Source organism: Erythrolamprus reginae, chromosome 3 (genome assembly GCF_031021105.1).
Source record: "Erythrolamprus reginae isolate rEryReg1 chromosome 3, rEryReg1.hap1, whole genome shotgun sequence".
Taxonomy (NCBI): Eukaryota; Metazoa; Chordata; class Lepidosauria; order Squamata; family Dipsadidae; genus Erythrolamprus; species Erythrolamprus reginae.
Window position 1 is genome coordinate 201,252,564 of NC_091952.1, and position 23,695 is coordinate 201,276,258.

The window sequence follows — 23,695 nt, forward strand, 5'->3', positions numbered from 1 at the left end:
TCTGCATTGGTTGCCGATCAGTTTCCGGTCACAATTCAAAGTGTTGGTTATGACCTATAAAGCCCTTCATGGCACCGGACCAGAATATCTCCGGGACCGCCTTCTGCCGCACGAATCCCAGCGACCAGTTAGGTCCCACAGAGTTGGCCTTCTCCGGGTCCCGTCAACTAAACAATGTCGTTTGGCGGGACCCAGGGGAAGAGCCTTCTCTGTGGCGGCCCCGACCCTCTGGAATCAACTCCCCCCAGATATCAGAGTTGCCCCCACCCTCCTAGCCTTTCGTAAGCTCCTTAAAACCCACCTCTGTCGTCAGGCATGGGGGAATTGACATGTTCCTTCCCCCTAGGCTTATAAAATTTGTGTATGGTATGCTAGTGTGTATGATTGGTTTTTAACTTGTGGTGTTCTTAAAATTAATTTAATATTGGATTTGTCTTGTATTGCTGTTGCTGTGAGCCACCCCGAGTCTGCGGAGAGGGGCGGCATACAAATCTGATTAAACTTAAACTTAAACTTAAACTTACTGGCCCCTCGCATCCTGGGCATAAACTGTTTCAACTCCTACTCTACATCGCGAGAGTACTGCACGCCAAGAAGACAACTAGACACAACAGTTTTTTCCCAAATACCATCACTGCTAAAAAAAATTAATCCCCTCAATACTGTAAAACTATTTACTCTGCACTACTATTACTAATTTTTCTCATCATTTCTATCACCCATCTCCTCCCACTTATGACTGTATCTTGTTGCTTGTATCCTTAAGATTTCTATTAATATTGTTTCCTGATTGCTTATTTGACCCCTATGACAATCATTAAGTGTTGTACCTCATGATTCTTGACAAATGTGTATTTTTTTTAATATACACTGAGAGCATATGCAACAAAGACAAATTCCTTGTGTGTCCAATCACACTTGGCCAATAAAGAATTCTATTCTACCATCCCTGTCCTACTATCCTATTGTCCTCTTTTAGTTACTATTTGTTTATACAAACTGCTATCCTATACTGTACATGTTTGACAAATAAATGAAATAAATAAAATTACATTGTTCTTCCTTGGCGTTGCCGAACACATGAAAACAAAGCGTCAATCGATTCTGTGATTTTTTCTTCTTCTGTGTATCTAATCAATTCACAATCACTATAAACTACAATTAAGGAAGTTTTAAATTATATCTTCTAGTGACCATAACACAGCATGAACTACCAACAGAATAGCAACATGCTGAGTTACCCTTTTATAAACCTGATATTTGATGACAGTAATTTATGTAGCTTTTGTTTGTGTGAGATTGCAAGATTTGGCCTGTAATGTAAAATAGCATTTTGGATATCTGGCACCCTCAATAGGCTTTGGCAATTATATTAGACTAATTTAGAAAACGGTAATTATGAAACAGCATAGTACCAGTGATTTGCAAATTCCTTTGCAAATCACTGCAAAGTTGCGCAGTGAAAAGATCTGCAAAGTTCTGCAGTGAGAACTTTATTGAAGTAAAAAGCTTGCAAAATTAAATGCATTAAAATATACCACTCTGGTAACATTTCCTAATGAGCCTGTGAGGATAGATTGGACTGTGTGTGTGAGATGGGTCAAGAGCACTAGCCAGTTTTTCATGCCAACATATTCCTGGTTTCTAGTCTGGTGCTTAACCACTAGACCAGTGATGGCGAACCTTTTTTTTCTCGGGTGCCAAAAGAGCATGTGCGTGCACTATTGCGTATGTGTGAGTGCCCACACCCATAATTCAATGCTTGGGGAGGGCGAAAATAGCTTTCCCTGCTCCCGGAGGCCTCTGGAGGCCAGAAATGACCTGTTTCCCAACTTCTGGTAGGCTCAGTAGGCTCGTGTTTCGCCCTCCCCAGGCTCCAAGGCTTCCCTTGAGCTGGGGGATGTTAAAAATGCTCTCCCCCGTCCCCCGGGAGTGCAGTGAGAGAGCGGGGGGGGGGCTTTGAAAGAGACAAGGAGTACATGCCAGCCTGTTTCTGCAGCTGAGCCCAGCTAGAGGTTTGGCTGTCACCTCGGTTTTCTCAGGCAGCCCGCAAGAGATTCTTCCACCTCCTGCTTCACTCGAGAGCTGGAGGTGGGGAGGATCAGCGGACCCAACATCAAGGAACGTGACGGAACTACAAGTCCCATGTAGGATTTATTTTATTTATTTATTTATTAGATTTGTATGCCGCCCCTCTCCGAGGATTCGGAGCGGCTCACAACAAAAACAATACAAATCCAATACTAAAACAATTTAAAACCCTTAATATAAAAAACAATCATATATCTCATACAGACCATGCGTAAAGCGGAAGCAGCCCAGGGGAATCAATTACCCCATGCCTGACGACAAAGATGAGTTTTGAGGAGTTTGTGAAAGGCAAGAAGAGTGGCGGCAGTCCCAATCTCCGGGGGGAGTTGATTCCAGAGGGTCAAGGCCGCCACAGAGAAGGCTCTTCCCCTGGGTCCCGCCAGACGACATTGTTTCGTCGACGGGGCCCGGAGGAGGCCAACTCTGTGGGACCTAACCGGTCGCTGGGATTCGTGCGGCAGAAGGCGGTCCCGGAGATATGCATTTCTCATGGCCCGTCCCACCCACCCTGCCACCCCCAAATTGTGCCTCACCATGAGATGTGCATCCTGACATGTTTAGTTCCATTGCATTCTTCAGCATTGTGTCCAGAGAAACTCATTGTAAAAGAAAACTTCTCATGAGTTTGAGAAGTTTGAACTCACAGGTAGTTTTCTTTTACAATGGGCTTCTGTGGACACAAAGGCGAGGAATATGACAGAGCTACAAGTGTCAGTTAGGACGTGGGTCTTGCGGTCCAACACGTCCCACCTGCCAGAAATGAGTCTCTTTGAGATTCGTCACACCACTGCCACTGCCTTGTGGAGAACTTGGCAAGGCTTATGCTGTTGCATGCACGAATGGCAACAGGACCCCAGCTGTGCTGTCCCAGGTGCAGTCCTGCAGTTCGTGCATGCAATGGCACAAAAGCTTTGCAGAGTCTTTCTCCATGAAGCAGTTGCCGCAGGTTAGCAACTCAGCCGGCACCAAGAACAGGGAGGAGAGGCAGAGGTGATGGGATATCCAGTCCCACGCTTGCTGCATACTGCACCCTAAAAAATAATACCCCCACCCCCAATAATAAAATCAAGGCCATGTTTCAGAGATCTAAAAAAATATAAAGCCCTGTCTTATTTTGGGAAAAACACAGAAGTTAATGAATCCAGATGAATCAGTTATCTGTGTGTGTTTCTGGTTTTGATTGTTATGCAACAAACTCCAATAAAAAATAAATACATAAATGTGTTACATTGCTGGTGATTATTGCAGAAGCAAATCCTTTTAAAGGTTGTTGAATGCAAAGTTTTCATTTTTAAAAAAGAATGTTCTTAAACACCTTTGTTCCAACTGTCTCCCAGCTGACCATCTTGGATCCCCTTTTCTCCCCCTCCCCTCCCCCATCCATTGCAAAATTTAAAAACACAAGTTAAAACTTTCAATTAAGTTTTATTGTGTTTTACAATAAAACATACTATTATTGAAAGCACACTTCTGAAAAAGCTATTGGAGCACTAAAACAACTTTTTTGGCAATTCAAAGATTCATTGGTTTATTTTATTGCAGCATAATGTTTTACAGGCAACAGCTATTCCAAATGATTCATGAAGTGGATTTATAAAGTGGCAAATATATACATACGGGTTGAGGAATATCAAAGAACAAACCATCAGAATGAAAATTTATCTACTATAAATACAGAATCTGATACATTATATAGTTGAAATTGTTGCATTAAAACACATTTTACTGACATTGCAGGGAGGGGCCTGACACCAAATTCACAACCAGGCATGATTAGATGTTTACAATTATACATCATAGGAATGAATTCTTCAACATTATAAAATAGCCCCTGGAGATTAAACAAATCGAGTATCCTAAATTTTGGGTTTAGGCATAATTCTCCAGAATGCATGGTAATATTTCATAGATGGACTAGTATTGTTCTGCATAAATATACCTCTCCCTATAATATATAATTCTATGTCAGTTCTGGTGTTATTAAGCTACTATTTGGGTATGGTTTACATTATTTATTTTCTTCCTGTTAGCATCACTCATCCCATTTACTGAAATTGTTAATAGTGGTAAAAACATTGAAAATTGCACATTTATAGGTAATATTTATACCTATTTTTTTTTTTAAATCAAACAAATTCTATTTTGTCTTCATGAATGCAGTCCTTTTTCTTTTTAAAAAATCCTTAATTTTAAAGTTTTAATTATAAGAATATAAAATAATTCAAGACCGAAATGGGTTGTTCTGAACCTTATTAGAAGCATTCAGCCATTATTCTGACAAAATGTTTCCAACTCAAAATGGTACCATTTAGAGATCAGAACTCTTCTACAACAGCTTGGGCAGCTGTTTTCAATTTTGAGTTTTGTAAAGTATTTCAAGCTCAAAATATTTCAAATTCCATACCTTTTCACTCCACTGGTTTTAAAAACCAGGAAACAATCAAATTCAGTAACCATACCCTTGGTTATCTTCTCAGTTTCCTCTCAAAGTAACTTTCTTCTTCACTGTAGACCTAGCAGTCTGTCTAACCAATCTATGGACCCTTTCTCAAGCTCTGATCAGTTAACAAAACTTTATAGTTCTATACCTTTTAATCCCATCTCTTTGGCTTTATACTATCTCAAGCATATGAATCCTCCCCTCTTCCTTCTTTCCACTTGCTGGCTTCTCACACTACATGTCAGTCATCCCACAGTCTTTTGCCTTCCTATCTCAAACACCCTGTCCTCTTTTCTCAGACTGCTTTGACAAAATCAAATTCCTCTGGCCTTCTTTAACTACACTTTAACTTCCTAACCTCCTTTAACTTTTCAGCATTCATTGTCAATCTTCTCTCAAATCTATTTCTCACCTAAGTTTTGTTAGAGTCCATATTATTTGTATATAGTAACAACAATGTCACCGATTCCCAGAGTGCAGAAATCAATGTAACATATTTTATTAAAATTATGGTTTCTGCATAAATTAAAATTCATGGAAATACAATATTGTAAGAGCTGTGTACCTGGTATGAGGCTTCTGATGGAAATCATTATGTGCTATCGTAGTAAATTTAACAATTTTATTATCAAAACAAGTTCTTTAATATCCTATGTGATTTCTACTACTTTACCCTGTATTAAAATGTAGTATGACATTATAAAAATTTATTTTTTTTAAAAAATTATCAAGTTGCATCAGATTTAAATATGTTAACAGTTGGTCATCTGTAAAGTATAACAAAACTTCCTAGGAACTGTATTCTGGAGAAAAATACCACAGTCATTTTCAAAATAATTATTTCATAAATTAGTTTTATTTTGTATTAAATGAGCACGAGTCATTACTGCTGTATTAACAGATATGCTTATTACATATCTATTACTAAGGCTTTCAACACCACTTGAAACATGCAAATCGCCATAGAGACGAATCCTTTTTCCAGTGCTTCTTATTTAATACATAACTGCAAAGCCATTATAAATTACTAAAGAGGTATCTGGTTAAAAATAAAATAAATCATACGGTTAATACCATAATAATATTCCTGCTACAAGACAAGAATTTAAAAAGTATTCAATTCCTGTATTACCTGGAATTTTAACATATTACAGAGATTTAAATTGTTTTCACGGTAAATTTTTTATTACTATTGTATTATGATTAAATTATCTTGTGATAACCAACAGTTTTATTCAAGATTGTACAACTGAAAATGGAACTAGATCCTACTATACTTCAATCAATAAAACTACTGACACACATCATAGGTATTTGAAATTTCTAAACTCATTTGACATGGCAGTAAAAGAATGATCAGAGTAAGGCACTAAAAGGGCAACAACCATAAAAATATTCTAACAATAATTTACATGTTAAACGGAGCATACATAGACATATGTGTATGCTTACTGTGATTCACACTTCAAATTGTTAAATGAAACATGTTATAAAAATTATGGAACAATTAGGAACCAAAATACACTTCCAAACTTGGTTGTTTTAACAGTTACTTCTAACGCCACTTGAAAAACAATTCTGTATGGCTTGGCAATAATGCATAGATTACCTTAATTACTCATTTTCTCCTCCATTACCAATATGTGAAGTTAATATTTTGTAAAGCAAACTGTGTAATACTTTGAGCTATCACGAATGATTAGCATTAATAACAATACAGAAAAGGCACTGAAGTTCAAGTGATTACATAAGGCTTTGTTTTCAAGCAAATTTTGCTGCTTTAGCACAACTTCGAGTTTTCCATGAAAATTTCATCTTCTCTCAGTTTGAGATACCTTCTTTCTATATTCAAGTCTGCGTGCTTATCCCAATATAAATACCCCTCTTATAGGGTAAATAGTTCTCTCATTCTCATTGATATGAGAAAAGCTTACCACATTCCATTAAGATTGACAAACATTTTTTTTTTCAGGAATTTCTAAAGGCAGCACTAATTCTAAGCTTTATTTGCTTTTACTTGCAATTACATAGTAATAATTAATCTAATCTACCTTAAGGCAAACCCGCAATAAGATACCCTCAGCGAGCTTTTTATGCCAAAGCAAGGAGGAGTGAGTAACAGCAGTCTTAGCCCTGAAGCTTGTGAAAGTTGTATCGGAAAGAACAACCGGTCTGAACACTTCTATATGGTGAAAAAAAATCCACCATTCTCAGACTGCATCATGTCAGATCCATGAAGCCTGCATATATTGTTAACTGGAATAAACAAGACAAAAAAAACAGAATTACAGATGTTTATATCATTTTATATTACATTACAGATTTAAGAAAAAAATGTTTACCTTTTAAATTAAAGCATAAGAGCAATACTTGTAAAATATTCATGTTGGGAAAACCAGAACCTCTTCATAGTTAATGCATTTCCTTAATAGTTATGAGAGTTAGAATTTCCATGATTTTGTGATCCCCTCAGTTCTTATTGTTTTTAAAGTTATTAATTAATGATTCTCACCTGATAAAATTACTGATAAGTGACATAGTGTAGTAACTAAATTAAATTACCAAATATTTAAGATCAAGCCAGCTTGATCAACTTCTTAAGTCATTAGGCTACAAATCAGGAGACCTGTGAGTTCTAAGTCGGCCTTAGGCAGTGAAGGGCTACCAAAATTTTTACTACCACACTGTAGGCGTGGCTTATGCAGGACGCCCTGCATTTTCTTTTAACATCTTTCAGTGCAAATTGGGTGCTCTGGGGTGGAGCTTCATTTTCAGTATCCTACTGCGTTCCCCACCCCCTCCCGGTCCGGACAGTAGTCCACCCCTGGCCTTAGGCATGAAAGCTAAGTGGGTGACTGCACCAAAGTCAACCTCCCAATGCATGGGTACTAATCAAACTAAACAACTAATTCCTGGAACCAACTCTAAAGAGAAATATCTGATAGAACAATTAATCAATGGAACAACTCACTTCAAGAAGTTTGTGGGTGCTTTAACACTGGATATTTTAAATAAGAGATTGGACAATCATTTGTCTGAAATGGTATGGGGTTTCCTATTGAAGCAGGGGGTTGAAGACATCCAAGGTTCCTTCCAACTCTGTTATTCTGTTATTCTCGCTCCGAACCACCTCATAGGATTTTTTGGGCAGGGGAGGAGGAATAAGTCACTGCCTGAGTTATTTATAAAAAATAATAAATATGGGATATAAATATATAAAAGCATATAAATAATATGCTTTTAAACTTCTGTTCCCAGGAACTTTTCAAAGGAGGAACAAACACTTCTACCCGATTTTTATTATTTTTGTTTATTTGTATAAATAACAAAATATCCTTTTAAATTCAATTTCTAAAATATTTTATTATGGTTATGTTCTTCGAACCAGGTGGCACTTTTCAGTACAAAAGTTTAAACATTAATAATTGTCCCACTGGGTTATTTGAGCCAAAGATGTGTCTGTTTCTCAAAGTCATGTTAAAGTACCATATTTTTCAGAATATAATACACACCTTTCCCCCCAAGAGACTGAAACTTTGGGTGCTTTTTCGAAGCTTCCCCCCACCCACCCAGCCCTAATGAGGCGCTAACGATCTTCCTGGGTTGCAGTCTTTTTCATTGCTACTCTCTCCAAAGAAGGTTTTTTTCCAGCCCTAAGTTTGTGCAGGGGTTTTTTCATCGCAATTCTCTCTGAAGAAGGTTTTTTCCAGCCCTAATGCAGTGCTAACAATATTACTGACTTACTGGCTTTACCATTACTACTCTCTCTGAAGAAGGTTTTTTTCCAGCCCTAAGTCTTTGCAGACTTGTTTTCATTGCTACTTGCTCTGAATAAGGTTTTTTAAAGCTCTAACCTGGGAATAAAATAATGTGCTGAAGCTGACCAGACTTAGATGAATACCTGGTAGGCAGATTTTTTCTCCTATTTTCCTTTCCCAAAACTAAGGTGCGTCTTATACTCTGGTCCATCTTATACTCCAAAAAATACAGTATTTTCATTATTGTGGGCAGGTGTCCCTTCTTTCAATTTTCAATATTAAAATTACCAGAACCTAACAAAAGTATCATGTATAATCTTGACTCCCGGTATACCATGTAAGCTATTTACTTTTCAATGTTTAAATAAGATTATTTTATACATGAGTTTGCATTTCTCTTATAATATTAAGATTGATAAACAATTCGGAATAACAAAGGAAGGTTAACATTATTCTTGGCAGAATTGGGAAGAAAAAGGAACAAGAAAGATCTAAAATTATTTCCTTAAGAAAATTGAAAATTCATCCGTAATGTAATATTTAAAATATTTATGGTTGGATGTATAGTTCAGTTTTCAGACACAAATTTATTAGATTTTAAGTGCAAGAAAATTGTACAAAGCTTTGGATAAAACTGGAAGTCCTGCCGCAGTGAGCTTGCATCCTAGTTTGTACTAACTGAAATATTTAACAACAGTTTTTAAAAAGCAATGTCTAAGTGGAAAAATATCTGAACCTTCAGGTAAAATGCTTTAACTTTCTTGAGGAAAAATAAAGCAATGCCCTTAGTATGTTGATCAGAATTACAATGAACTTTCTGTAATGTTAGATAAAGTTCTGGATAATAAAGATATGTTAGGCCATAAGAAGAGAAGCAGTAAAAAGTACTAAGAGAAATGTACTTTTCACAAGATAGGATTCCATCACCATGCCATGTTCTACATAGTGGAATTAAGATTAAGATACACATACTGTTCTGTTACAAACAGAATAAAAAAGAACAATACAGCATAACAAAGATTTTGAACAAATGATATAAAAGGACCAAGGAAAGCAAAGGTAATAGATTTCTTTCAAAAGAACGCCAAGTCTAAGAAATATTAGTGTGAGGTTTTTTTATTTTTGTTTTACTTTGACGAAGTTCCTTTCTGTTATTTGATGAAAATAATTTAGCTTTCTTACTTTTGTTACATGACACAAGTACCAGTGGGTTTAAAAGCAAAAGCTACTCACCAGTAACTTGAATTCTCTGAATGAGTAATGTCCCCCACAGATCCATATTCCTTTGACCTATTGAAATTTAGAAATTAACATTTCATGATAATTGCCATATGCCCTGAATGCTAACTGTATGCTTTGTGAAAAAAGGAGAAGTGATCTGAATGTTGAAACAGAGTAAAATGGGAGATCAATCCAAAATATGAATGTAATGAGGAGTAGGACATAAAAGTAAGAAGAGAAACCACAACAAATGAATAGTTTTGGCAAAGTGAAGAAAAAATATCTCTCTTTTAAACTGAAGTTTTAGGTTTTGTAAATAATGCAGAAACAAGATACTGTATTTTAAAAGATCAAGATTTTAAATGTCTAGGAATAATGAGATTCACAGATGAAAGAGATAAGAATATACACGAACTATTCCCAAAGAATCTTGTTAGATCTGGTTAGTATTTTTTTTTTTTTTTAGAAAAGTATAGATGATTTTATAGATGTAGAGAAAAGTTACCTGTGGATGGGCTCCAGCATTAGTTCGAAAGCTCAGAAGACTAAGCTTCTGGTCCTGATGACCAACCCAAATTGGATCCTAAGACCATCGTTCTCATCTTTTCTCACTACCTTCTTTTATAGGTATCATTTTGATGATGACGATTGCTCTGTTTTTATTATTATTATTATTTATTTATTTATGTCAATCAAGTATTGGACAGTAGTTTATATAAACATAACATTAAAAGTAATGATAAAAAAAGACAATAGGACAGTAGGACAGGAACGGTAGGCACAATGTCTTGCTTATGCATGCCCCTTATAGACCTTAGAAAAGGGGACAAGTCAACTGTAGACAATGTAAGGTTGAAGATTTTGGACTTGGGGGAAGAAACAACAGAGTCAGGTAGTGAATTCCAGGTGTTGATTACTCTATTGCTGAAGTCATATTTTCTGCAGTCTAGTTTGGAGTGGTTTAAATTTAGTTTGAATCTATTATGTGCTCGTGTGTTGTTGCAGTTAAAGTACTAGTTTTGCATGTACATTGAGAGCTTATGTAATGAGACAAATTTCTTGTTTAGTCATACTTGGTCAAATAAAATTCAGTTCTGCTCTGCTCTTTTCTATCTCTATGCCTATCCCAACTCTCTTAGAATGTTTGAGACACATGCAGATTTCATATGGATTTTCACCCATTCTACATATTTTTGCCAGTCAAAACTTTATTTATGCTTAGCATCTAACATCTAACTTATCTCAAGTGATATAGCACTCTATATGATGAAAAATGTCTATGATTAGATAGTTAAACCAGTAAGAATTCTGCCTAGTAACAGGTGGAAAATGCTAACGATGCTGCAAATTCTATTTAAAAGAATCAGAATTAAAAATAGCAATAATGCTTTTAGTAACGTAGTAAATATTTGGCTTAGTATTAGTTATTTCAGTTATTTTATATCTAAAGAGTACACTTTAAAAATATTTGTGTAAGCATCTATGAATCGTCCTGCTCCCTGACAAATAATAATGAACAGCGAAATCTACAGTATTAAATGTCAAGGCTGTTACAGAAATTATAGTTGAAGAAAGTTTAATTGAATACTGTATGCATTAATATCTTAGAATTAAATAATACTAAAGAAATAAAAAGCATTTTTGCTGTAAGAAAGTTGAGAAACTTGATCCATAATGCAACCTTTACAAAGAATTAAAAATAACTGCATGACTTCTGTGATTTCAGAATCAGTATTATAAGAATCATGATGGAATAAAAAATGCAGAGTGTGCAAATAAAATGATGGAAGAGATGGAATCAAAGAGTGGGATCAAAATGACTTTTAAAAGACGGCATCCTTTTTTATTGTAAAAGCGGAGATGATACCTTAAAGAGACTGAAAAGATTATGGCAAGAATAATTAGTAGCACAGCAGCTTTGATATTTAAGCTGCCAAATTGACAGAGCAGGTCCCTAGGCTGGAGGATATAGATCTGCCTTCTCTTGGTGTGAACTCAGAGGTAGTTTGGGAATTCATGGCCACCATTGTAACCATGGACTTTAAGCAGGCTCAACAGCGTGATGAAACAAACTGAAGGTAACATCAGTCTCTTCGTGGTCAGATTGCCTTGGAACTCTTTACAACTGCTCCCCATCAGAAAAGGAATAACCTATGAGATTGTATTGCCCTAGCCACCTGCATTTTAGAGGGGTGCATAGTTTGACCAAGGCTTTAGTCAGTGACTAGAATTAGAGGATGACAGTGGAATAAGATGATTACTCTCCCTGTTTGGGGGTTCTGGAGAGCCCCTTAGATTTCACAGGAAGTCTGAATTGATAAAAAAAGATGCCTAGAGTCCCACTCTTCAGGAAGATGAAAAACAAATCTAATCAAAAGCAGGTAAAAACCTTTCTTAAGGATTACCTTGTACTATTAAGAACAGTAACACAAAATTATTTTTACACTCTTATCCTATCTGCAGTTAGCTGGCTTTTGGTTCTGTTCAAGGTGCCAGGACTGCCTGAGAAGAGAGGGGGCAGGGAAACTTCAATAGGAGCTTCTGAGATTTATTCAAAGTATATGGTTGATAAAATTTACTCTGAACTAATCTCCAACTAGGCAGATTCTAGGGAGTTAGTTGACTGTGGCACAGTCTATCATGGTTATATGGGAAGAGAGTGATACCATTATTCTTAAGAAGGTAGAAAGAGTTCTTGGGGCTATAAATCTCTGCATTAAATCCATGGCCCTCCTGACTAACCAAGGCCTCCTTGGAAACGTAGTTGGATAGATATGGTTATAAAATATTTGGATGCTAAAATAATCCAATCAGCATTTGAACCACCCCTTCTGTAGAAGCCATTGCTGGCTCCAATGGCTAAAGAAAACTTGTTTTGTCTCCAACCACCTTTCTAAAGGTGGTTTTTGAGAAGGTGGTCTGCTTCAGAAGTCCTGTACAAAAAGATTATCTGGAGACTTCTCAGTTGCGTTTTGGACCTCAGTAGCACACCAATATGATACTGATGACACTTACTGATGATTTGTGATGGATTTGTGATGGGGATGGTGTATCATGATATTTATTGATCAGCAAACTTCAACACCATTTACTACTTGGATAGGTTGAGTGAGTTTGGAAAGAGAGTCATGATACTGTCGTAGTTCTCCTTCCAAGGCCAATTTTGTTGGTTTGCAGTAAGGAGAAATCCAGGCTTAAGCCCCTGCTTTCCATATGCCCTTGGAGTTCTATTCACTCCCACACCTATTTGACATCTATTTGGTGAAGCCATCCATCAGAATAAGGTTAAGTCTCATCAAAGTGCTGGTGATAATCTGCTATATGTCCCTACTCCTGGCCAATTAAATAATACAATCAAGGTTTTCTGTCAACGTATGGTCTTCTTTCAGGCTGTGAGACAACAGGGTTTAGTTTATGCATCAAGCGGCTGAGTTTCTATGAGTTTTAATGTCCCCTAGAACTGGGGATTAGTTCTAGAAGGCATTGTATCCTCAAGCAGAGCAGGTGTCACTGATACTCCTGAGGATCTTCATGCATCTTGTGCAGAAACTGTGATTATTCCTGGATCAAGAAGTCCTGCTCATGATTACTTATGCCTTGTCATCTCTTGTCCGAATTACTGCAATATGCCCTACATGCAGTTGTCCTCAAAGACTACTCACAAGCTACGAATACTTCAGAATGTAATCATTCAAGCAGTTACAAGTACACCATGAGACAACCACATAATACCAGTGGTTCCCAAGTGTAAGGGTTTCTCGATGCAATTCAAGCTGATTGTCACCTATAAAGTCCTTAATGACACTTGGCAGGCTACTTGTGAAGCTGTATATTTCCAATTATTGCTGCACATGATAGGATGAGTATGTTAATCAGGTACTTCCAGGTTATTCTGTATAAGAGACTTGGCTACCCGAGATGGATGAGTGAATGATGAGTGAAGAATGAATGAATGAATGAATGAATGAGAGTAACCATTATTTATAAATAGTGTTGGGTCAACCCAACGAAGTTTGGGTTCAGCGAACTCACCCGAACTTTGCAAGTTCAGTTCGCCCAACACTATTTATAAATAAAAATAATAATTTTAATTCCTTGTATGTGCAATCACACTTGGCCAATAAAGAATTCTATTCTATTCTATTCTAAACCTTAAACAGGTAATCCGCAATTAACAACACTTCACTCAGTGACCATTCAAAGTTGCAACAGCACTGTAAAAAAGTGACTTATGACCATTTTTCACACTTACAATAGTTAACCAGTTGCCAAGCAAAATTTGGTTGCTTGGCAACTGGTTCATATTTATGACAGCTGCAGTATTCCCAAGTCCCGTGATCTCCTTTGCGATCTTCTGACAAGCAAATCAACGGGAAGTCAGATTCACTTAATGACTGTTACTAACTTAACAACTGCAGTGATTCACTTAACAACTGTGACAAGAAAGGCTGTAAAATGGGGCAAAATTCACTTATGCTATGAGCCGCCCCAAGTCCTCGGAGAGGGGGGGCATACAAATCCAATTAATTAATTAATTAATTAATTAAACAAACAAACAAACAAACAAATGTCTTGCTTGGCAACAGAAAGTTAGGACTCAATTGTGGTTGTGCATTAAATATATGATTGAAAGCATACTACGTATACTAAGAAAGGGTTTGTATACTGCACATTGCTTGTACAGCCATTATTTATTTTAATATGGATTGTTAAATAACATAGAATTGCACACCAAGCTATAAGCTTTAATTTACAAGTCACAACGTCTGGTTTCACATGAAAACATAAAAGACTCTGGATACCCAGTATAGGTTGTTAATTTATCTTTAGGAAAATATCTAGAGAAGTAATATTTCATGTATTTAGTTTTATAATATTTCCTGTTACTGACCGTATGCAATGTGTGAAAATGTTCTAAAACACTGATCATTCTGACTGATATTTATAATTGGTTTTCTGTTAGGAAAAAAGTCTATCCATATCTCACCTAGCTTTTGCAGAAGTATTTTTAACTTTCCTGAATGACTGATTCGCTGTAGATCTTGTGGAAAGAGTCCTTGGTGAAGCACGAACAAAACTAGATGGTGGTGTTTTGGGGAGCTTCTTTATTAAATGAGAAACCCATTTCTTCTGATCTTCCTGACAGGATGCCAACAGCAACATGTCTCTTGCTGAAGTTATGTCGTAACTTACTAGTGGGAAGAAAATGAACAGAGCCAAACTGTTTTGAGAAAAAAATAATATATAGCCTCTTTTGCTTGCAAATTATATTAATTATCATCAATATCTGCTTTTCCTTCCAATGAGAGCCTGTAGTGATGCATAAAAACAGCATTTAAAATACATAGAAAATAAAAGACAAAATAACTTATTTTATTAAAAAGCTTACTAATTTTCATTAAGTTTAGTGCTGAGTCATAAAAACCATCTGAGAAGCTTACCTACTAGGTATTGTTATAAGGAAGCACTTGAGATCAATTATAATAAAATCAAGATCTCAATTTTTGCACAGCATTTTAGAGCTCAACCTGATAGTTAAATGACCAGACAATAGAGCAAGTTATAATCTTTAAATATTTGGGTGTAGTTTTTTGCAAGTCAACCAAATGCAAAGATCAGCAATAGCAATATAATCATTTCACTATTCCAGATGGGCACAACATTTTCTCAAAATGCTAAAGTTATATTTGGTTAAAGTTCATGTGAATTTTTTCCCCGGAAGATCATTAGAACCATACAACTCCTCTGTCCCTTTGGAAACAGATCAATTTAATTCCTAAGGAATATATTCCAATTGGGCAGATAGTTATCTAATGGGATAAAAAAAACATAAAAGTTCCTCTCATTAAAGTGAATATGGATATGTATTACTATCCACTTTCTAAAATGCTTTTTAGGAGGTCTTGACTCTCTAATTATAATGGATTTGATTGTGATTGAGACATCAATGAACAGACTATCCTTGCAAAAAACTGGAACAGAATCTATTTTCAAAAAATGCTATTTCGATAGACCAAAACAAGTTTTTTTCAATTGTGTAGCTGTAGTTTTACATTTGTATTCTGTTTTATTTGAAACACAGACTATTTAGCTTACTCTGCCATGCGAATGAACTACTTAATTAGAAATCAGAATAGTACCCTGAAGTGTTGAAGGTAAACAGAAAAGGCCCAACTCATATATACATGGGTTTTTTGTTTTTTTTGTTTTATTATGGTGCTCTCTCCCTACAAGATGACTCTAGATGGATTATTTCATTCTAAGAATTGTTTGGTTGTCTGTTTCAAATTACCCTGAACTATATTCATGGACTTGTAAATATTTGTACGATAGTAGCCTTAAAGGCAACAATTAATTTTAATGCATATTCCACATATCACATATTTGTTCCTGAGATGAAATATGAGGTGATTTTAGGAATCTAAATGGTTCAAAGTAAAAACTGGGTTGAATCCAAACAAACAGCACACTGTAACAAATGCTTGCTAAAATACATAAATCCATCTGAATTCAATTAGATTTATATAAACACACACTCACATATACTGGATTCCAGCCAAATTAAGCAAATTAATCATGATTTAGATCAAAAATTTCAGCAAGAACTTCATATATGTATACCCTGTATTGAAACTGTTAGAAACACATTGAACAATAGTTAAAAACAATTATATCATGCCATACCTTTACATGGTGCTATTAATTCTTCTTTTTTATCCAAGTGATCTTTGTGGCATTTAACATGGCATCGCCGACATTCAATTGCAGGAGGTGGCTTAAATACATGCCATAGAGGCTTGGCACAAGCCTCACAATTGGCTGGAAAATGATATAAAGTTGGGACAAATTCATGCCCTTTATGATGCAGAAAATTTGTCTTCTCTGCTGGCTGTACTGATTCTACTTCCAAGTCTTTTCTACACTCTCCCTCATTGGCATATAAGATCTGAGTAAAGCAAAAAACAAAAAAAATGTAAATATTTGTGTTAGTTCCTGGGTCTATACATTAACTAAAAGAATAAACTATATAGGTAATGAATACAAATGCTTTACCTGAAATATTTTGGGTATTTCTTCAGTTTCTGCTCTATAAACATCACCCTGTGTAACTGGTCTAACATGGAACAATTTACTGAAATGAAATTACATAGTGTTAATAATCATTCTCAGTACAAGGCAAATTTATCAACCAGTTTAACAATATAAAATTGACTACAGTGATCCCCCGTTTATTGCGTCCCCAACCATTGCGAACAGGGTACTTCGCTATTTTTCAACCCGGAAGTCAAAAATACCATCTACGCATGCGTGCCGGGCACGCATGCGTAGATGGCAGCGGCTTCCCTGGGTCTTCCCCCTCTTGCTGGCGTCAGCGAGGAGTTTCCCCACCGCCCACGCAAACTCCTCGCTGCCGCTCGCCCGCCCTTCGCCTGCCCACGCCGTTCGCTCCCCCCTCTTGCTGTCGGGAGGGCGAGAAGCCCTCCCCAGCACCCGCTCGCCCGCCCTTCGCCCTGGCGGAGAAATTCCAGCCCCCACCTGGTCCCGCCCGATCCTCCTCCCTGAGGCAGCTCGCCCTCCCATGGCCGCTTCCTCCACCCTCTATTGCAAGCCTCTCTCCTCCCATATTCTGCCCCCCTCCCAGCTTCCAAGCCGCATTCGCCTTCCTCCGCCACCACCAGCATCCAGCTCCCGGCCAAGCAGCCAGGAAAGCCGAGCCGGGCGTGGCGGGGAACATCGGCGCGGCAGGCAGGAGACGGCCGCCGTCACCGCCATACGCGGCTCGGCTTCCCTGGCTGCTGCTCCGGTCGCCCGATCGTCTCCTGCCTCCCGTGCCGATGTTCCCTGCCAAGCCTGGCTCGGATTCCCTGGCTGCTTGGCCGGGGGGGGGGGCTCGGCCGAAAGGAGCTGGAGACGCAGAGCTGAACACACCCCTTCATCCCCAAAGGCCGGCCTTTTTGTCTGGGAGGGAAGATGACGTGCCGGTGGCACAGGGGCGAGGGGCGGGAGGCAAATCGCTGCGTCTCCAGCCCCTTTTGGCCGAGCCCCCCCCCCCTCCGGCCAAGCAGCCAGGGAAGCCGAACTGGGCTTGGCGGGGAACATCGGCACGGGAGGCAGCTTCTGCCGGACATGGGCAATGGGCGGGACAGAGAAGCGGGGAGAATCAGGAGGCTCCTTTGGCAGCTGGGGGCTGCCTGGCTTTGTTGTTTTGGCTGCAGCGGGTGCCAGGCAGCCTCCAGCCGCCAAAGGAACCTCCTGATTCTTCCCGCTTCTCTGTCCCGCCCATTGCCCGTGTCCGGCAGAAGCTGCTGCCTTATTGCTCTTTGCCGGCGGGATGCAAAGTGCTGGGGTGGGAGGGTGTCCTGACAGCCCCCCCACCCATATGCTTCGCCTCCCGCCGGGCAAGAGCGCTCGGGTGGCAACTTCTTCTAGATACGGGCGATGTCCACGCTCTCTCTCGGCGCTTTCGAGCCGAGTCCGTGAGCGAGTTCGCTCCCGGACTCGGCTCGAAGGCGGCGAGAGACAGCGCCAAGGAACGGGCCTGTCCACGCTCTCTCTCGGCGCTTTCGAGCCGAGTCCGTGAGCGAGTTCGCTCCCGGACTCGGCTCGAAGGCGGCGAGAGACAGCGCCAAGGAACGGGCCTGTCCACGCTCTCTCTCGGCGCTTTCGAGCCGAGTCCGTGAGCGAGTTCGCTCCCGGACTCGGCTCGAAGGCGGCGAGAGACAGCGCCAAGGAACGGGCCTGTCCACGCTCTCTCTCGGCGCTTTCGAGCCGAGTCCGTGAGCGAGTTCGCTCCCGGACTCGGCTCGAAGGCGGCGAGAGACAGCGCCAAGGAACGGGCCTGTCCACGCTCTCTCTCGGCGCTTTCGAGCCGAGTCCGTGAGCGAGTTCGCTCCCGGACTCGGCTCGAAGGCGGCGAGAGACAGCGCCAAGGAACGGGCCTGTCCACGCTCTCTCTCGGCGCTTTCGAGCCGAGTCCGTGAGCGAGTTCGCTCCCGGACTCGGCTCGAAAGCGCCGAGAGACAGCGCCCCCTGGACCCCCAACCCGGGTTTGGGGGGCTGCTAGGAAGCCCTCCATGCTGGCGGCAAACAGCCGCGCCGCCCCCAATCTTCGGCTCCTCGCTAGCGCTGTGGGAGTAAAAACACCATCTGCACATGCGCAGACGGTGTTTTTACTTCCGCATCGCTACTTCGCGAAAACCCGCTCGTTGCGGGGGCTCCTGGAACGGAACCCTCGCAACGAGCGGGGGATCACTGTATTTCATGTTAATAGTCCATCTTCATAGGTGATATTCCTTACAACACTAGGTGATGCCCATGCAACACACTGCCCGATCAATACATAGTATTCATAAATGAAAAAAATACATAACTAATAGAATACCAGAAAAAGAATGCAAATGAAGCTTTTATAGTGATAAATGTAAATATCTTTATGTAATCTATACTCTCAAACAATTTATTTTGTGAACATACATATTATAATTGTGGGGCTCACCATATTGTACTACAGCAGCTGAAGTTTTTTAATTTTGAAGATTTTTACAAAATCTAGACTATTAAAAAATGAACACAATTTTGAGTTATTTTAATTATCTTAAAACAAAAGAATTCCAATCATAATGATCAATCTGATTTTGGTAACAGAGTAGAGTGGATATAGGAGAGAATGCATTTAGTGACATGTCTACAATGTTAATATAATTTCTGTGACAACCATTGTTAAATTTAAATCATAAATTCTATATTGAATAAGTTCTATATTTCTGCACCTCACAATTATAAGTTTGAGAACATTAAATATTTATCACAATGTTCACAACATATTTCCCCTGAAGCAATATAAACCATGATAAAAAAATCTATCCATATGGTCCTTAAGAGTTGATTCAAGTTGATTTAAGTTGTTTGCACAACCAAAAATAAACCAAAAAAATATAAATTACAAGATTGTTACTATATGGAAACAAATACTATTCAGAATCAAAAAAAAGTTTAAGGGATAGTATTTAGAGGAAATATTTGGAAAATTATTAGGAAGGGTAATCAAAATGAATTACACTTCAACAATCACCTACAGTCTTTTCAGATTTCAAAATTATTTCACTTGTATTTCAAATTGATATTAGGTAAACATACTCTATATCCAATACCATACATGGATTAGATTGTTCTTTATCCTGTTCATCATTATAGAATAGAATCTTCCTGCTGCTGACCACAACATACTGGGGAGAAAAAAGGAAAAGAAAAGACAATATCAGTGCCTGTGTTCTGCTTGCTTGTGATAAAAGTCATAGTCAAAAGTAAAATTTTCTAGGCAAACAGAAGGTGTGAGGTCTGGTAATAAGAGCATTCATCGAAACTTAAACTAACCACCTGTATACTACAATGAAAAGCAAATACAAATATTATATAAAATGATTTAGTCACGTTATACTTTTGGTAACACTTTTAATACATTAGTATCAAAATATTTTCATATCTGTGCTAAATAATTTCAAGTTCTGCATGGTATGATCAATATAAATTATAAAAATATTTAAATATAAACCGTAGGTAACATTATTTTAACAGCAGACAAAATTTCATATAATAATTTCTCGTTTTTCTTTACTGCAACTCTAACGTTTCATATCTGAATTTGAATTAATTAATTCTCATTGTAAACACACATTATTTTTATCTGAACTCTAATTCAAGTCAAAATCAGTATTTGATTTAGCTTATGAAAGGCAAGTCAATGCGTACCTGCTTCTTCCACCCATAACGTTTAATATTCCCTTTGTTTGGTATTGAAAGCCAGCCCTCTATTCTTGATTCTGTATAAAAACCAATATATATATTGGTTAATGTTTTATTTGCAGAGAATTATAAAGAAAATATTTGCTTTCATGCAGCCATTAGCAATGATCAAACAGACTAATAAAATAGCAACAAGTAAGCTTAGCTAAACAAGAACAAGGATTGAAGCTTTTTTCATGCCTAGTCACAAATTCATTTACCATGGCACTATTGCAAAACCTGCAAAGATGTTATAAAACTTACATCCAACACATTCAATGAATATGTTTTAACTTAGCTGACAGGATCTCAATGGACAACTGTTTCAGCATAAAGGTGTTTTACAAAAACTATATTCCTAATTTCATAATAGAGTGGGAGCAATTAAATATTTTGCATAAATATTTATTTTATTTATTTATTTATTTATTTTGTCCAATGCACAATACATATTGAAGAGGATAGACATGAGTTATTATATATAAAGAAAGGATATAAAAGTCCAATACACAATGAGGGTTTTAGTGGGTATATATCAATATACACATAGTATATAGTAACTGAAAGCCACAATGAAAGTGCAAAGGAGCAAGCAAGTCCCCATTTGTCCCATTACTCACAGAAGTTAAGAACAGAAGAGAAATAAATAAGGAATGTGGGAAGAATCAGCTAGATATAAAGAATAAGAAAAAAGCAATTTATTCAATTTTAAATAACAAAGAATGATAAAATGAAAGAACAAGTTTGTGAGGTGAAGCTTAATTAAAAATTAAGTCATTAGCTGTATCAAATTTTCAATTCTCACATTAAAAATATCAAACCATACAATACATCCAAATTCAAGTTACTATTTTTGAACTAAGGGCTCTGTGATATGAAGGTGGTAAGCAGCATACCAAGAATAATTATTAGGTGTATGTGTTTGTCCAAATAGTCATGTAAAAAATTGTACAGTGATCCCTCGATTTTTGCGGGTTCAAACTTCGCGAAACGGCTATACCAAGGTTTTTCAAAAAATATTAATTAAAAAATACTCCACGGTTTTTTTTCTATACCACAGTTTTTCCCACCCGATGACATCATACGTCATCACCAAGAGTCACTTCTCTCTCTCTTTCTCTTTCTTTCCTGTCATTCTCTGCTTCAATCATTTTCCCATTTCTCTTTTTTTCTCCCCTTTTTTCTATCATTTCTCTCTCTCTCTCTACCTTCCACTCTCCCCCCTCTTGCTCTCTCTCTCTCTTTCTCCCTCTCCCTCTCTGTGAGAACGCCTGCCCCACCTCTCCTGCAGCCCCCTCGCTGATAACTTGGACAAAAGCGCTCTCAGCTAAAGGACTGTGAGAGGGGCGGGGCGGGCATTCTCAAAGCGCTCAGAGCGGCTACCGGCCGAATGAGGAGGATGAGAAGCCGTAGCCGCCAGCGCTGCTGCAGGAAGACCCGTGTCCCAAGAAAGCCGGTGAGAGGGGTGGATCGGGCAGGCGGGGGGGTAGCGGCGAGGGGGCCAGAGGCGCTGGGGGGGCGGGGGCAGCCGACATTCAAAACAATCTTTGCTAGCCTCCGCACTTTCGTCGCTCCCCGCCCCCACCTTCAAGCCCGACTCCTTGCGCTGCCTTGAAAAAGGGTGCGTGGGGGTAGTTTTTGGCTGTCCATAGCCAAAAATGGTGTTTTTACTTCCGCACCACTACTTCGCGGAAATTCAACTTTCGCGGGCGGTCTTGGAACGCAACCCCCGCGAAAATCGAGGGAACACTGTATATCCCTGTAATGATAAAATCTATTTTTATTTACCATTCAAATGTATAAAATATAGCGAAAAGGAAAAACTAATACTTAAACATCGACATCTTATCTAAACAGGATAATATTTTTGGTATAACATGATGGGAAAATTACAAAGAGTTATTCTCTTACCTGTAACACTTCCATCTGTTTCATCAGCCTGAAGACTGGCAACACTAGTAGAATCCATGCCTTGCTGCAAGTCTAAAATTTTACTACGCAGTTGTTCTATATCACTCTCTTTACTGTCCAGCTGCATCTGAAGTTCATTCCTGTATGTGCACTCTTCGACCAGTTGCTGCATTCAAAAGAAATTGGGATAAACTATTCTTCCAATTCTTATATGAATTCAACTGGTGATTAATAGTAAAGTCAACAGTATTAATAAACAAATTTTCATTTATATGAATGGAAATTCATGGAGAGTTTTAGAGCACATTGTTTAAGGTTATTCTGGTCCCTGGTGGGAAATATTAAGTGGGAAAATGAATTTCTAGGCCACTGAAACAAGTTTGCAAAGGGACACTGCTCATATTCAGATATTGGCTGAGTCAGCAGAGTTGACAAAAAAATATCATTTGAAATTAACAGGGGCTAATTTGAGCTTGTGGATCCTGAGGAAGTGGAAGACTTCTCACAATGTGAGCTCTATCATCTATTGATTAGATGTATGTCTCATCTGCCTAGTGAAAGTTACCTTGAATGAAGGTAACTTCGTTCAAGGTAACCTTAAATCTTTGTTAATTTTAAAGTGTACATTGTCTCCTCAAGAAACTATTGTGGAAGCTTGCTACTGATTGGTTTCTGGTCACAATTCAAGATGTTGATTATTATATATAAAGTCCTACATGGCTTAAGGCCAGACTATTTACGGGACCGTCTCCTGCCCTATTTCTCCTAGAGACCAGTAAGATCGCACAGGGTTGCCCTTCTCCAGGTCTCGTCGACTATGCACTGCAGGTTGGCGGGGCCGTGGGGGATGGCATTCTCTATGGCCGCCCCAGTTCTATGGAACCAACTCCCTCCCAATGTCCGTACTGCTTCCACCCTGCTGGCCCTCCGAAAGGCTACAAAGACCTGGCTTTGTCGGCAGGCCTGTGGGCCATGAATTGTACCTCTTTCATGGCCAAATTGTATTGAATGATATGTATGCATTGATTGGATTACTGAGTTGTGGGTTTTAACTGGGGTATTGTTTTAATTTGTACTTGATTTCTTTTTATTGTTAACTGTACTTTTTTTTATATTGTTGTAAGCTGCCCTGGGTCCTTTGGGATTGGGCGACATAGAAGTTGAATGAATAAATGAATAAATGAATAAACAAACAAACAAAACAAACAAAACAAACAAACAAACAAAACAAACAAAACAAACAGTATTTTTTGGATCATAAGATGCACTAGACTAGTGTATAAGACGCAGCAAGATTTCGAAGAAGTAAGAAAAAAAATTGGTTCTCCCTGGCTCCCAGGAGCATTCTGCAGGGGCCCCAAATCCTCTGTGTGCACCATTTTTTGCAAAAATGGGCCAGGTTTTCACCACTTTTTGCAAAAAACAGGGCGTTCAGAGGGTTTGGGAGGCCTGCAATGTGCTTGTGGGGGCTAGGGGAAGGCAAAAAATGCCA

The 23,695-nt window shown here is 38.6% G+C and overlaps 1 protein-coding gene across 2 annotated transcripts in view; it reads right to left on the reverse strand.

Annotated features, from left to right (window-relative positions):
- Positions 1-3,591: 3,591 nt before the first annotated feature.
- The window catches only part of ROCK1 (Rho associated coiled-coil containing protein kinase 1), a 91,312-nt gene continuing 71,208 nt past the window's right edge, over positions 3,592-23,695 (reverse strand). The window contains exons 27-34 of one of the 2 annotated variants that reach the window (XM_070747616.1): positions 22,204-22,369; positions 20,260-20,330; positions 19,648-19,736; positions 16,564-16,642; positions 16,195-16,456; positions 14,498-14,702; positions 9,523-9,579; positions 3,592-6,787 (exon numbers count right to left, since the gene is read on the reverse strand). In XM_070747616.1, coding sequence (XP_070603717.1) covers positions 6,784-6,787; positions 9,523-9,579; positions 14,498-14,702; positions 16,195-16,456; positions 16,564-16,642; positions 19,648-19,736; positions 20,260-20,330; positions 22,204-22,369 — 933 coding nt within the window. In that variant the 3' untranslated portion in view covers positions 3,592-6,783. The remainder of the gene's footprint in view (positions 6,788-9,522; positions 9,580-14,497; positions 14,703-16,194; positions 16,457-16,563; positions 16,643-19,647; positions 19,737-20,259; positions 20,331-22,203; positions 22,370-23,695) is intronic. The other variant, XM_070747617.1, reaches the window with a different exon arrangement.